Genomic DNA, 16219 nt, shown 5'->3' on the forward strand with positions numbered 1-16219 from the left:
GCACTGCTGGCTACAACAGTACCATGCAAACACCTGTGCGCACTTTCAGGTGACGTTGTAAAAAAGAAGCAGGTAGCATTATCGCCTGCAAATTGTAACCAATCTTGTTTGTCTGAGTGACTTGGCTGAAGTAGGACTGAGTGGACTTGTAGGCTTTAAAGTTTTACATTGTTTTATTTTTGAATGTAGTTTTTTTTTGTACATAATTCTACATTTGTAAGTTCAACTTTCATGATAAAGAGATTGCACTACAGTACTTGTATTAGGTGAATTAAAAATACTATTTTGTTTTTTACAGTGCAAATATTTGTAATAAAAATAAATATAAAGTGAGCAAGGTACACTTTGTATTCTGTGTTGTAATTTAAATCAATAAATTTGAAAATGTAGAAAAATCCAAAAATATTTAAATAAATGATATTCTATTATTGTTTAACAGTGTGATTAATCATGATTAATTTTTAATTGCTTGACAGCCCTAATTATGTTAGTTCTATTTTAATTTACTTATCTTTCATTAACTCTAGAGATAACATTAAGTGTCCACAATAACTGACTGTAGTGTAGTGCAGGTGTTTTATGTACACACACAGAAAAATACTGTTGTGGACTGTGATGTTCAGGGTTTCACCAAGGCCAGTAATGGGTTCAGTCAGTGTCAGCCTTGTGGGTGTGTTGTGGCTGTGCAGTTTTGGGTCAGAGGTCTGACCCAAACAGCCTGCTGGCAGCCCACAAACTTCACCCTGGCTTTGCCCAACATGGTTACTCCTTGCAGGCTGACCTTACTATCCGTCTCAGGAGTCCATTGTGAGATCTAGGGGTCCTTTCACTTTCCTTCAATGTAGAAGATCAAATGTGGCAAACCTCAAGGATTCCTGGGGAAACTCCCTGTAAACAAAGAACAGGTTAACATTTCATCCCAATAACTGGCTCTCTTGTTCATTGCGGGCATTCCTAACATTGATTTCAGTGTCCCACAAAACCTCTCCACCAAGCCATTTGTTTCTGAGTGATATAGGGCAGCCCTTAACTATTTCACTCCCCACAACTTCCATAATAATTCACTGGATAGCTGGGATGTGAAATTTGACCCATGATCTGATAAAATCTCCTTAGGGGAACCCACTGTGTTAAAAATAGTGAAAAGGGCTTTTGCCATAAAATCAGTCTCTTAGTTAGAACAACTGTTTCAGCGTAGCTAGTGCAAAATCCACTACCATCAAGACACATTTTTTCCCCTTTGGGTAGGACGTGGCATAGGGCCCGCAATGTCGATTGCTACCCTATAAAGTGCCTCTTGAATCACAAGCAAGTGGTTGTAGAGGAACTTCTTGGGGTCTTGTAGGTTTCTTTCAATATCATTCACAAGATCTGCTATAGTCTCCCACATCATTCTGTATCCAAACCTTCTTTTGCCCCCCAAGAGACCAGCAAAAGTACAATCATGCACTAGCAACATTAATACCCCATGATTCTGGGCAGGCACAACCAGTTGCTTGTAAGGTTTCCCAGGTCTTTTATCTTTCCCCATGGGACTTCCCTGTACAATCTCCCTTGCTCTTAACACACACAAAAAAAATCTTTCCCCATTTCCCCTCACTGGGTTCCCCTCAGATATGTATCCACAGACGCTTTCTAGTATAGGGTCTGCTTTCTGCTTGCCCACAAAACCCTGGTGGTTGACAACCTGAACAGCCTCTGCAGTTACAGTGAATAACTCGCCTCACCCTCTTTAGCTCTGTATGCTTGCTGCTGTCCTCTGCTTTGCACATTGCTTTCTCCTACTGAGCTGAGGCTGGGGCCCTCCCCTCCCTGCCCTCCTGCTGCTTTTTCTGCATAACCCTCTCCTGAGATCACAGAACAATATTCCCTTTTGCTGCGAGTTACTGTATTAATTGCTTTAGGCATAGACAAAATGTCATTTCTCCAATGCTGTTGGAGTATTATCCAGGACACCAACTCTCAAAGTTCTCTCCAGACCTTCCCACTCCACGTGTACTTTAGCCAAAGGTGCAATGAATTTGCATTGCCCCAATGCTTGGAGTTCTGCATTCTCCATGGGAAACATGTCTGCCTGTTTGTGCTTTCTCTGAGCAAAGAAATCTCTACACCATTGTCTATCCACCAAGTGCATTCTTTGCCATTTCCCTTGGCAGCTTCAGCAAATTCTATGTCTACCTCCAATGGGTCAGGCCCCTCAAAATTAATCAGGAGACTTGCAGGTACCCCTTGGGATCCTATGTTAAGAACAGCTGTATTAACCTGGGCTGGACAGGTGTGGGCTTAGCTTCTTTCAGCATAGGACAGTTGTTCTTCAGTTGTTCAGTGGAATCACAAATGAAACACCCTCTTAGAGTGTTTTCCTGTACAAGGAGTCTGCAAGTGGGATTTCCTTTGGGGGATCTAGTCTGGACCCTCGCAGAAAAAGTATTAGGTTCACTTTCTGTACAGAGAAGTATAACATTTCAACCTGTCAGCTTACTACAAGCAAACACTTTACTGAAATTACCCAGTGCTGATAATTTATAATGAAAGCAAAACAAGTTTATTAACAAAAAAGCATAAATTAAGTGACACCATGTAAGAGAAATTAAGATAGAGATGGTTACTGTCACAATGAGCAGGGAGGCAAAACAATGCTCTGCGGTGTCCCTAGCCTCTGTTTGCCAGAAATTGGGAATAGGTGATGGGAATGAGAGGAGGGGTTGGATGAAGCAGCTGGGGGCAGTCAGGGGTGGGGGTTCCGGAGGCGGTCAAGGGACAGGGAGAAGGGGTGGTTGGATGGGGAAGAGGTCCCGGGGAGCAGGGGCGGCTCCAGGCCCCAGCATGCCAAGTGCGTGCTTGCGGCTTGCCTGTGGAGGGTCTGCTGGTCCTGCAGCTTCGGAGAAGGCAGCCTGCCTGCCGTGCTTGAGGCGGCAAAATCCCTAGAGCCGCCCCTGCCGGGGAGGCAGTCAGGAAGGAGACAGGGGGTTGGATGGGGTGGTGGTGGGCAGTTAGGGGCCGGGGGGTCTGGGGGCGGTCAGGGAGAAGGAGTGGTTGGATGGGGCAGGGGTCATGGGGGGCAGTCAGGAAGAAGAAGGGGGTTGGATGGGATGGTGGAGGCAATTGGGGCGGGGGGTTCAGAGACAGTCAGGGAACAGGGGGTTGGATGGGGCAGGAGTTCCGGGGTGCCGTCAGGGTCAGGAGGCGGGGGGTTGGATGAGGGAAGGGCCGGGCTATGCCTGCCTGTTTTGGGAGGCACAGCCTCCCCTAACTAGTCCTCCATATAATTTCTGAAACCCGATGCAGCCCTCAGGCCAAAAAGTTTGCCTGCCCCTGCTTTAAAGCATAATATTAACGAATATCCATAATTTCACATACACCATTGTTACGTATATATTTTACAATGATATTTACCATTTCATTTGTTTTCAAAGGCTACCTTGCAAAGCATTTGTACAGACATCATTACTGTTGTGTAGGGTGTGAATACAGGGATGCCTAGGGTCACAGAGACACTTGACCGTGAAATCTTTTTCAGTTTTTGAAAACAAGAGGGAATGCAATTCCATTGTATTGTTACAACTTTCAGTTTCCGTTTTACAGTTTCCTACATTCTTTCCTTTGATCATCTTCTCCTTTTAAGTTTCTCTCCTCTTGAACTTAACTGTTTAATATAGTCCCTGAAGTTTGAGGGCATCTTTCATGGTGAAATACATTGTTTCATGTCATATTTTATTTTCTAGCATAGAGTTTAATATACAGCTCTCATATTCTTGTGTGGCGACTGTATTGCATAAATGGTGGATCCTGCTTAAATGAAGAGAGAGAGGGATTATTTTTCTATGCTATAAGAATGATTAAAACAAAAAGCCCTGCAAACTGGTCAGATAAAAATATTTTAAAAACTGATCTCAAGTAGCATGTGTTGTGTTTTTTAAAGAGTAGTGTAATTTAAATTTTCTTAAATTGTTTTAAATATTGAGGTGTTAGAACTTTTGAACTCTGAATCTCATTCTATCTTATGGAAGTCAGTGGTAAAACCACCATTCACTTTAGTCCCAGATCAGGCCCAGTCTGATTAGTTGTCAATGCCTTCTACAGGAACTTTAGAAAGTCCACATGCTGACAAGATTACTATGATGTACTGAACTTCTAAAATATTATGTTTTCTTTTACCCCAAAATATACATGTGATTTTTGTTTCTCTCCTTTCTTCTCTCTCTCTCTCTCTCTGCAGCTGAAAGTAAGTGGAAAGAATCTGCTCAATGTCTGCAAGCTTGTGTTTAAAATTAGTAGAAATGAGAAAAATGATTCGCTCATTCAAAATGATAGTCTATTGGGTATGTGTTCATTTTTATATATACTAAAATAAATGTTGAAATACAGCAGTAAAAATGCTTCTCCTTCAAATGTTTTGGAAAAATTATGACAGCTGACATTAGCTGTAACTGTATTCTAAAAATGTGAGCATTATGGGCATGATGGACAAGCATGGGAGTGATGTCCAATCTTGTTTTTTAATTTGTGTCGTTTTCAGTAAAACTCTTACGTATCTTATTAACTTAGGCAGGAGGTGGGCAAACTACGGCCTGCGGGCCACATGTGGCCCCCGGGAGTGTCTTGCCCAGCCCCTGAGCTCCTGGCCTGGGAGGCTAGCCCCCGGCCCCTCCCCTGCTGTTCCCCCTCTCCCGCAACCTCAGCTCGCTCACTCTGCCATCAGCACAATGCTCTGGGTGGCGGGACTGTGAGCTCCTGGGGCAGCGCAGCTGCAGAGCCCAACCTAACCCGGTCTCTGTGCTGCGTGGTGGCGTGGCCTGACTCCAGGAAGCAAGTAAGGGGGCAGAGAGCGGAGGATGGGGTTGGATAGAGGGCAAGGGTGGTGGTCAGGGGGCAGGGGTGTGAATAGGGGTCAGGGTAGTCAGGGGGAGAACAGGGAGTTGAATGGGGGCAGGGGTACTGGTGGGGGCACTCAGGAAGGATGGGAGGTTGGATGGGGCGGCAGGGGGCAGTCAGTGGCAGGAGTTCTGGGGGCAGTCAGGGGACAGGGAGAAGTGGGGTTTGGATAGAGCAGGGGTCCTGGGAGGGTAATCAGGAATGAGAGAAGGGGTTGGACGGGGCAGTGGGGGTCCGGAGTTGGTCAGGGGACAGGGAGCAGGAGTGCGTGGGGGTTGGATAGGCAGGAGTCCCCGGGGGGACAGATAGGAGGTGGGGGCCAGGCCACGTCCCCCTCCCCAACCAGCCCTTCATACAATTTACGAAACTCAATGCGGCCCTCCGGCCAAAAAGTTTGCCCACCCCCGACTTAGGCCCTTCAGACATTTCACGCACATGCTTAACTTAACAAATGAGTATTCCCATTGAAGTAAATGGGACTGTTCACCTCTTTAAAGTTAAGCATGTGTGTTTGCAGGATTGGCCAGATCATTCGTTCCAATTGTAGAACCTATGGGAGGAGGGTCCGGGGAAGGAAAACTCCACAGGGAACTTAGTAGAGTTCAGACACAAAGTGTCTCAGTGCAGAGCAGTTGCACCTATATTCCCCCTCTGTGGTTCAGCAAGGGCACTTGCTCTAGGCTTCTATCTCCCCAGCCGTGTCTCCTCCTTTTCTGACTGGGTTATTTCCAGGCTGAACAGTTCCCTGACTGTACTGTGGGGTCCCCAGCAAAGACTGTCTTGCCTAAGCAGCCTGCTTCACTTCTCTCCTTGCCAGCAGTTTTACAAGTTATCACACAGTTCTTTCTAAGCAAGCACTTTTATTACAAGCATTACAGAGAAAACATATTAAAACAATTACCATACCAGAGATCGCCCCCTCACTCCAAAAAGGGCTCTGTTTGGTGATTAGTTCTTAAAAGCCCACACAAGATGTTTTTTTCCTGTGGTACAAGTTCATCACAGCCTCCCAAGAACCCAATTCTGATGGGGCATCAGTGGACCAAAGACCTTCCAATGCTTTCCTGAGGATTGGGCCCCGCCAGACCAGAGGTTCTGCCAGATTGCAGGATTAGAAAGAAGGCCCTGAGTCATTTTTAAGTGAGGCTATTTAACCAAAACTCCTTTCCTTGTCTGTTGTTCTCTGGAAAATGCAATTTGAATCAGTATATGTGGTGATGGTAGTTGTGAGTGAATTTACCTTCTCCCTCTTCCCCTTCCCCCACTTCACTCTTCTTAGTTCCTGGAGGGCTGTGATTCCCCCTCCTCATGGAAGTACATACAGTCCTTCAATAGTACATAAACATTTGCATTTTTTATACAATGAACTCCTAAAATGCTTAAAACAATTCAGTAAGGATTGACAGATAAAGCATATCTGTGTAAGCATCATTGTTTAGTTTTTGGTCCCATCTTCCCATAGCTTTCTTCATTACTCAGTTAAAGTATGTGGGTTTTTTTGTTTGTTCGTTTTTGTTTTGTTTTTTTGCTGGAAAGGTTTATAGCTTGGGATTAATTTGTGGATGGAGGAATGGCTGATGTAAGACATAAGAATGCTTTGGAAAGTTTTTTTCCTATTGTTTCAGAGATTATTTGTTTGTTAAATGTTTTACTGGCATGCAGAATATGGACAGGAATTAGTAAAACAAACAGCTGACTTTTTTCACCAAAATGCTGAAAATGACTGGAAACAGAAATTAATGTTAGTTTCTTTTTAACTGATCCAGTTATCTAGAAATTAAAGGTTCAAAAACTGATCTCACGTTTGTTTAATAATCAAGTAAGAAATATCCTCAAAATTCTGATTACTTAGTTTTGACTGGGAGATATGGAGGAAATAATGCAAGATGAAAATGATATTTTGTGCTCATTTACTCCTCCTATTGTCTCTGGACTAGCAGTTAGCTAGCAAATTTAAGCTCAGGCCTATGCTGACATTATTGATAATGCTAGTGTATAAGGAGCATTGCAATAAAAAGTCATTGATTTTTAGGTGCCTCAGTTTTTGGGTGGCCATCTTAGAGCCATGATTTTTCAGAAAGTTCTGAGCACATACTCTCTGAAAATCAGGCCCTTTTAAAGGTGTCTCAAGTTGAGCATTCAAGAATTGAGGTAAATAAAATCAATAATCATTTTTGCAAATCTTGGCCAAGGATTTTAATGGTAACCACGGTGCCTACAAAGCTTGTATACATGTCTTATACTTCAATAATTATCCCTGGTTTCTATCCCAATACTTTGTTTGTCCCATTCATTGATGAGAAAAGTATGACAAACACTGTAACCAGGGACGGCTCCAGGCGCCAACTCAGCAAGCGCATGCCTGGGGCAGCAAGCCGCTGAGGGCAGCAGTCAGGCAACCTTCGGCGGCGTGCCTACGGGAGGTCTGCCAGTCCCACGGCTTCGGTGACAATTCGGCGGTGGGTCTGCCGAGGTGTGGGACAGGCAGATCACCCGCAGAAACACTGCTGAATCCGCGTGACCAGTGGACCTCCTGTGGGTGTGCCGCTGAAGGCCGCCTGACTGCTGTGCTTGGGGCGGCAAGAAACATGGAGCCGCCCCTGACTGTAACCCCAGTTTTCTTTTGCAGTTAATCTTTTTAAGACTGAAGTAGTTCAAATATAAATGTCATTCTTTCTAAACGCTAATATTCTTTTTCAGATTCTTTGTTGGAGATCCTGAGATTTGAAGATCTACAAACAAACAATGAGGCTTTTCTGTATTGCCTGGGAGCAATAAAATTCATTTCTGGAAATGCAGTACTCCTTAATGAACTGGTTAACAAAGGAGCTGTTGAAATATTGTTTCAGTTAATGAAACAGATTAATAATATTAAAGAAAATGACACACGTTTCTCCAGCTTGGGCCACCTATTAGTCCAGGTCAGCGTCTATTTTTATTTAAAAAATATAAATACAAAGTCCAATGACCAAATTAAAATTAAATTAAAACAGCTAAGTTGTGCCTGTTTACATAAAAGAAAAATTGGCCCTAAGTATGTATAAACGTCATTGAAAAATAGCATTCTCATGAAGTTGTTCATGACCAAAATTTAAGTTTGTGGAGTACCTTTGTTCTGTGTAATTTAAAAAAAAAAGATTTTAAAAAATGTTTTTATAATTGCTTCTTGAGCGCTCATGGTGTGCTGGATGTAATACCAAAACTAGAGGAAGACAATGATCCCTGCCCCATGTTGCTTGCAACCAGAATAGACAGTCAATATAAATCAGCCCCATAATGGCCCAGGAGAATAGAAGAAGCTATTACCACAAAACAGTGCATTTAAAAAAAAAGAAAGGAAGGAGGAGAATGTACTACCACATCTTTGTTTGGCAAGTTAATGTTTGTATACTCTAAAGAAGCAATGTGTTTTAAGGAGACAAAAGATACTTATAATATCCAATTAATCAGCTTACAAATGGTGTGTTGGAAAGGCAGGAGTCTATCATGTTCCAAAGGCTAGTGATGACCATCAAAACAGGTTCTTTGCTGTAGAGCAGTGGTTCCCAAACTTTAACAACCTGTGAACCCCTTTCACTAAATGTCAATTCTCACGAAATCCTTCCTAAAAATGAATATTTCCAGGAATTTTCTCCTTTACCTGAGTATAAATTATTAAAGCAGCGATCTTGGAAATATAAAATTTGTTTTTGACATGCTTATTACACGCTATTTATCATTACAGTATTTTTATTACATTATGAAAACAGCAACACTCTTCCACAATCTCACTTTCGTAGCTTGTATCACTTTGAATAAGCCTGTTTATAGGACAAGGCTCCTATGTTTCATCAAGGAGTATCAGATGTGAAACAGCATGAAGGTATTTAAGAAGCCAAATCAAAGAGTTCCTCCTACACAAGCATTCAGGTTTGAGCAGTCCAGGCAAACAATGCACTTACAACAAAGCTTAAACTTGTTCTTCATCATAATTTTAAAGCTGCCTATTTAATTTTTAAAAGAGCAAAAAAAATCTACCTCCCTTTCTGTTTTGTATAAGGAGTCTTGAAGTTTAAATCTCCTCAGTGTGATAGATATGCTTGCTTAGATCTACTTAGCTCTTGGAAGTCCAGGGGCACCAGGCTGCTAGCCCCGTGCTGCCAGGGATCTCTAAGGACGGCTCTGTCCGCCATTAGGCAGTTTTTTCCTGAGAACCCTCTGTAACATTTTGTGAACCCCCTGGGGTTCATGAACCCCAGTTTGGGAACCACTGCTGTAGAGGGATAGAAGTGCTCCAACCTCCGTCTAGTAGATGTAGCAGATGAAATATGTGTTTATAGCTTGATCTGTTTTTTGCATAATTACTTCCCTCCCTTTCACCATGCATACACTGTTTTTGAGGAGTTGTCCATGTTTTGGCTGCTTGTATTTCTTTCTAGGAAATAACATTTCATTTAGAAAAAGGTAAATTGTATTAGCTCTGGAAACACATACATTGAGCTAAACTTCGTCACCTTGTCAGTGTCCCTATTAATAAGTGAAATGATACACTTATGAAAAATTTATTATATTAAGTGGTAGACTATTTTCTACATATTTAACAAACAGTTGCTTTCACATTTGCTGGAAGTGTATGACAAGACCGATGACATAGTCAAAAATATGTATGATATGATCAGTAATAGCAGCAGAGAATCCTGTGGCACCTTATAGACTAACAGACGTTTTGGAGCGTGAGCTTTCGTGGGTGAATACCCACTTCGTCAGACGCAGGTAGTGGAAATTTCCAGGGGCAGGTATATATATGCTAGCAAGCAAGCTAGAGATAACGAGGTTAGTTCAGTCAGGGAGGGTGAGGCCCTGTTCTAGCAGTAGAGGTGTGAAAACCAAGGGAGGAGAAACTGGTTCTGTAATTGGCAAGCCATTCACAGTCTTTGTTGAGTCCAGAGCTGATGGTGTCAAATTTGCAAATGAACTGAAGCTCAGCAGTTTCTCTTTGAAGTCTGGTCCTGAAGTTTTTTTGCTGCAGGATGGCCACCTTAAGGTCTGCTATAGTGTGGCCAGGGAGGTTGAAGTGCTCTCCTACAGGTTTTTGTATATTGCCATTCCTGATATCTGATTTGTGTCCATTTATCCTTTTCCGTAGTGACTGTCCAGTTTGGCCGATGTACATAGCAGAGGGGCATTGCTGGCATATGATGGCGTATATTACATTGGTGGACGTGCAGGTGAATGAACCAGTGATGGTGTGGCTGATCTGGTTAGGTCCTGTGATGGTGTCGCTGGTGTAGATATGTGGGCAGAGTTGGCATCGAGGTTTGTTGCATGGATTGGTTCCTGAGCTAGAGTTACTATGGTACGGTGTGCAGTTGCTGGTGAGAATACGTTTCAGGTTGGCAGGTTGTCTGTGGGCAAGGATTGGCCTGCCACCCAAGACCTGTGAAAGTTTGGGATCATTGTCCAGGATGGGTTGTAGATCCCTGATGATGCGTTGGAGGGGTTTTAGCTGGGGGCTGTATGATCAGTAATATGTAAAAATGAATGCTATTTATTTCAGTGGGGCAATACACATGGATGAATCGTATAGATTTCTGGAATAATGCACATAGTTTGTATCTGAACAGTGAATAGCTTGGCAATTTTAATTGGAAAAAAATCAGTGTGGCTACTGAATTTAACCCTGAATTAAATAGTTTAGACCAGCGGTTCTCAAACTTTCGCAACCTAGGGACCCACATTTTGATTTTAAAATTTTTTTGCAGACCCCCCAAGTTGGCTTCTAATTTTCTCCAAGGGTTCTCAACCCGTGCCCAGCCCCAGGCCCTGCCTCCACTCCTGCCCCTCCTCTTCCCCACCTCTTTCCGTCCCCTCTCTGAGTGTGTCCCATCCCCACTCCTCCCCTTCTCTCTCAACACCTCCTGCATGCTGCTGAACAGCTGTTCCGTGGTGTGCAGGAGGCACTGGGAGGGGAGTGGGAAGAGTTGATCAGCGGGGCCAGCGGCCCCAGACATGACTTGCAGACCCCCTGGAGTACCAGGTGTCCGTGGACCCCAGTTTGAGAACTGCTGGTTTAGACTAATGGCTTGTCTACACAGAGACACTCAAGAAAATTAATCTAAAAATTAACTAAAGTTGTGAATTTAAAGTGAATTAGTTAAACTGCATGAAACCCCTCTGTGGACAGCCCAGGTCTGTGCTATGGGCTCTATAGTGGTATAGCTACAACAGTATATCTGTGCCACTGTGAGCCATATTGTAGAGGCAAACTGCAGTGATGAAAGGTTTTGTTCGTTGCTGTAGGAACTCCCAACTCCCTAAGCTAGGTCAATGAAAACCACCTTCTGTTGATCTAGCTGCATCTACACCAGAGGTTAGATCTAGGGATGTAAAAGTTTAACTGGTTAACCAATAAGCTTGATACTCATCAGTTTCCATTAACAATTAAACTCCGCTGCCGTCCCGTGTTCCCGGAGTCCTGGCTGCCGCCATCCTGGCGCGGCTGCCTCATGTCCAGGGCTCTTCTGCCGACTCCACTGGATTCACTGCATGTTGTATTATATAGATCTATATATAGTCGAGTCAGATATGTTATGTACTGGTGAAGTTTATGGGATCCTGGCTTACAGAGTATTTAGATAAACTAGCAAGTACAAATGACCAGAGTCTTCATCTTGTAATGGCAGGAAATTGAGCTTATGATCTCTAGTTAATCTTCTTTTGGAAGGTGAAAATACTCCAAAGGTCCTACCAATATGTCCTGGTTTTCCTGCCCCAAATACAGCAAGCAGATAATACTATGGATGTGAGTAAGAATCACTGCAATTAAACATCAAACCCTGTGCTCCCGGCCCCTGCCTGCCCAGCTGTGGCCCCAGCCTCCACCCCATTACCCTTGTCTGTGTCCCCTACTTTTAGAGACATGGCTCTGCTCCCAGTCCCAGCTCTGCGGTGTGGGGGCTGGACAATAGGAGGGGGCTGGCTTTCAGCACCCCCACTATTAAAAATGTTCCAGCACCACTGGTTCACAATGAATCTACCGCACATATATATTATCTTTGTCAAGTGCCTTTATTAACAACAAAACCAGCCAGTCTTATGTGTAAAACTAAAGGCTACTTTTTTGTTTAACTTTTTACATAGTATTTTTAAATGTATTTGCCAATTAGTAACTATACCATCCAAAGAGGCAGTCTGGTAGGAGGCTGGGAGTTGGAATGATTTCTATTCCCAGTTTAGATTGTGTGATCTTGGATAACCACTTATGAGTATGAAAGGAGGGCCTAGATTTGGAGAGAAATTGCAAAAGGTGAGGAAGTAAAGAATGATGTACCGGTTCCCAGAACCATCCAGTGACTTCAACTGGCATTATTTTTTGGGAGGAGGGAGGTAGAGCAAGCCTCTGAATATTTTGGAACAATAAAGCTAATTTATTTTTTTCCCCTTAGAAATGTAATTTTTTCTGCTATTAGCATTCCCTACATGATTTTCCTACTTCACTGTTCTTGATGCATTAAAATATCTGATGTCTGATTCTGAGTTGGAATGAATTACTCAGTCATCATAGAGAAATATTGTCTGTAATCTTTCCATGTTTTCAGGCACGGACAATACAGAATTTTTTTCCTATGACACACACCCAGAGAATAATAAATGACATTAAGTGCTTGCACCAATGGATGTAGCGATTAAACCAAATATTCAATGATAGATACAAATGTTGTAGATGCAGTGAGAAGTCCTTTCAGAAGTACAGAATCTGGTGAAGTCCACAGTGAACAGAAGGGAAATGCATCAAATTACCCACAATGATCAGTGTGGCTAGTGACTGCACTTTGTTAGCTGGTACCTTAAATATGTGGATTTAGGAAGCCAGATTCTTTTGCATTGACTGTGTTGTGGTATGTCACCAAATGATGCTATTATAATGATGTAGTCTTCATACATAGGATTTTTTTCTTTTTAGCATGCAAAAAAGTTTTTTAGTCTTTGAAGAAATTAGCTTTGTTATGCAATGGTCCTTTGACAGAAGCTCAAAATATAATTTTTTAAAAATGCCTGTAACCATAATATTTACTTGTACTTTAGGAATTTTATGTAGTGGTTATAGCAGTGGTCTGTGACTTAAGACACACTTCTGGCCCAGCTAACCTGTTCTTACTCTACCTATTGCTCCGTTTATCCATGTATAAAATAGGTATGCTACTACTTACCTCATCTAGGTATTATGAGGTTTTACTAATTAAAATATGTAAATACTCCCAAGATTCTTGAATGAAAAGCACTTACAGAAGTGCTTGTTTTTCCCCTTTAATAAATTCATAGTATATGTTTCAGTGTGAGTTCACCAGTACTGAAAATCTGCAGTTGATCAGCTTTGTCTCACTTGCTAGGTTGAGGAAGGTGGCAAGCAGGCACTACATTCTAATGATTTGTGAAGCCAAATTGTATGCACTCCTGCATAAATCATGATATCTTTGTGAAATATTTATAGCATTTCTTCCATTGCTTGTGTTACCTCTGGGTAGTCAGTTGTTAACTGAGACATTTAATTTGCAATCTTCAACTCCTTATAATGCAGGTTAACAGATTTCATAGGGAACAGTTTGGTTAAGTTAAACTGCTATAGCACTTTATTTGGTGGCATGCTTGGGAACTTTGCACAGAAACCATTCAGTGTGAATTCTGCCACCAGAATTTTAATTCACACTTAAATGACTCAGTATTTTGTTTTATTTTCAAGTAATTTGTTCAGTACTGCATTTAGTTTGAAATGTCATGATTTATGGAGTGCTTAATTTGAAACCGGTGTATATGTGTTTTCTCAGTACACTGCCATTAATTACTTGGTATCATTGGGTTTTCCAAAATATGGGATAAAAGCTGATGGATCCCATACTACAATTAGTTTTCACTCAGAATTTGGTGTGAACTTCATGATTCTGAAATATAAACACTTTTAAATCTACACTTAATTCTCCCCTCTGTGACATTCCTTTAATTCGTTTCCCTCTGTTTAGCTTGTTTTGTTGTAAAGCATCTTGAGATGCATTTGTACCCTGACCCTGTGACCTTTCCTTGTATTTTATATGCAATATCATAGTATCCTTTTTACACCACATGTTTTTTTTTCTTTTTGATCATGCCTTATTTACTTTTTAAAAAAGAAAACTGGAAGAAATGTGAGATGTAAAGGTTAATCTAAGGAAGCTATTTAAGGAATGAATATTGCAGGAAATAAAAACTGACACTGTAATTCACCCAAAGAAAAATGACAAAAAATGTAACCGAAAAGATAACCAGAAAATGGGTCAAAGACAAGGAAAGCCACAGAATGGCAGATGATTCAGCCAAGAAACTTGTATAAGATGTTTAGTGATCTCTGCTCACAGTCTGGCGAAAGAACAGGAATAATGAAAGCAAAGAACAGTGATGAACTTCCAAACATATGTAAGAAACAAATCAAGAGATGTGATAAGCACTTTGGTATTTCTTAAAATGTCCAGAGCACAGTGTAAAATTTGAATACAGTACTTTGAATTGAACTTGCTACTATTTGAATGAATTTCACACACTCACTAGAAGCAACAAAAGCAATTATCTTATTGTTCCTATGATCATAACTAAAACCAGGAATTAGTAACACTGAGGGAAAATAGCATTAGAAATGTGGAAGAATTGTTCCAAAATCTAAGATAAATGATAAGACTATAATAACTTGAGAAGAATAACATTTTGTATAATTTTTCCATTTGAATTGACTGCTACCAGTATATGTAGGCATTGCCAAACTCTGTTATGTTACTGGGGTAAATTCAGGGTAACTTTCTTAGAGACATAACTGTTTTACCCCACTGTAAATTAGAGCAGATTTTGGCTTTATGGTAGTATGCAAATAGTAAGTTAGAGCCAAATTTGGTTTATTAGGTGTTTATTATAATTACAATAATTAATAATAAAAATGAATAATAAATTATATTCACAAGTCCCCCAAGGAGGCAGGGAAGTATTATAAAACTTAATTTTGCAGATAGGGAAATTGAGGCATAGCGTCATTAAGTGACTTGCCCAAAGTCACATTCAACTAGTAAATCTGTGACCAGGTAGAAGTTTAAACCCTTTCTACGCAATTACATTAGTGTTCACCTATACTGCTGTTTACTACCACTATATATGTAGTGCTTTATTAAGAATTTTTTAATTCTGCATAAATGTGTTTTCTCAGAGGTTAATTCTTTTCTAAAACTGACTCTAAACATGGCATCAGCATGTATACATCGAAAGTTTTTCCTTTTCTTTTTTCTTTAAATAGTAAGATTCACTGAAGAGTACACATTGTGAGTGCAACGGTTCTGTGTTTTATGACGGTTTATAGCTTTTATTCTCTTTGGTAGCAGCATAAAATCCGATTTGATATGACAATAAAATGTTTGTTTAAAACAACACAGTAGGTAGAAGCTGCTCAGACAACTGCTTATCCTGTCCTGTTTTCTTTATTTTTCCATAAAGTATATAGTTCATATTGCTGAACAGACTGTTCCGTTTAATGAGAAGGTATTATATGTCTAGAGATTTGCTGACTGAAATCATGTTAAATAGATAGTCTTTGTGTCTTTTTAGCCTATATGCAATTTTAAAAACTCATTTTAGAATAAGGAAAATCTGATGATTTCTTCCTGTATTTGCTTTAGTATTAATAACCTGAATTTGAAATTTGCAGTTGTGATAAAGCCTCTGTCCCAAATCTGGACCTTAGCATCCAAAATTTGGGGGCTTAACATGAAACTCTCCCCAAGCTTATACCCAGCTTGGCTCTGATCTCGCTGCCACCAACCAGGATTCAGTGCCTGGTACACTAAAGCCCCCCAAAATCGTCCCTGGGGGACCCCCCAAGACCCAGAACCCCTGGGTCTCCTATCTCAAACGGGAAAACAAGTTCCTCCCCCTTGTCTCCTCGTTATCTGATCCCCAGCTTCCCTCCCTGGGTGAGCCTGGGCGATGCAGTACTTAACTCCTTGAATACAAAACAAAGAGGCCAATCAACCTCTCCCTAAGGCGATGCATTCAAACCTAGTAAAGCTAACATAAAGAGATTTTCCACCCCCCCTTTCCTGTAGCCTAACCAGAGAAAAACCAAAAACCTCAACCAGGTTTTAAAAAGAAACTTTATATAAAAAGAAAGAAAATACAGAAAAATATAACCCACTGTATTAAGATGTCAATTACAGGCTCTTGCTTATAAGAATTAGGAATACACAGTCTGATTCAAAAAATAGCCAATTTAAACCAGTCCAGCAATTACACCCATGTAAATACAAACCAAAGCACATAACAGCCTATTGCTTGGTTTCCTTTGTACTCACACTTG

The 16219-nt window shown here is 41.2% G+C and overlaps 1 protein-coding gene across 1 annotated transcript in view; it reads left to right on the forward strand.

Annotated features, from left to right (window-relative positions):
* ARMC2 (armadillo repeat containing 2) overlaps positions 1-16219 on the forward strand; it is a 132968-nt gene that overhangs the window by 64227 nt on the left and 52522 nt on the right. Inside the window, exons 10-11 of the mRNA XM_075063878.1 lie at positions 4220-4322; positions 7576-7796. Coding sequence (XP_074919979.1) covers positions 4220-4322; positions 7576-7796 — 324 coding nt within the window. The remainder of the gene's footprint in view (positions 1-4219; positions 4323-7575; positions 7797-16219) is intronic.

The sequence above is a fragment of the Chelonoidis abingdonii genome, chromosome 3 (genome assembly GCF_003597395.2).
Source record: "Chelonoidis abingdonii isolate Lonesome George chromosome 3, CheloAbing_2.0, whole genome shotgun sequence".
NCBI classification, from domain to species: Eukaryota; Metazoa; Chordata; order Testudines; family Testudinidae; genus Chelonoidis; species Chelonoidis abingdonii.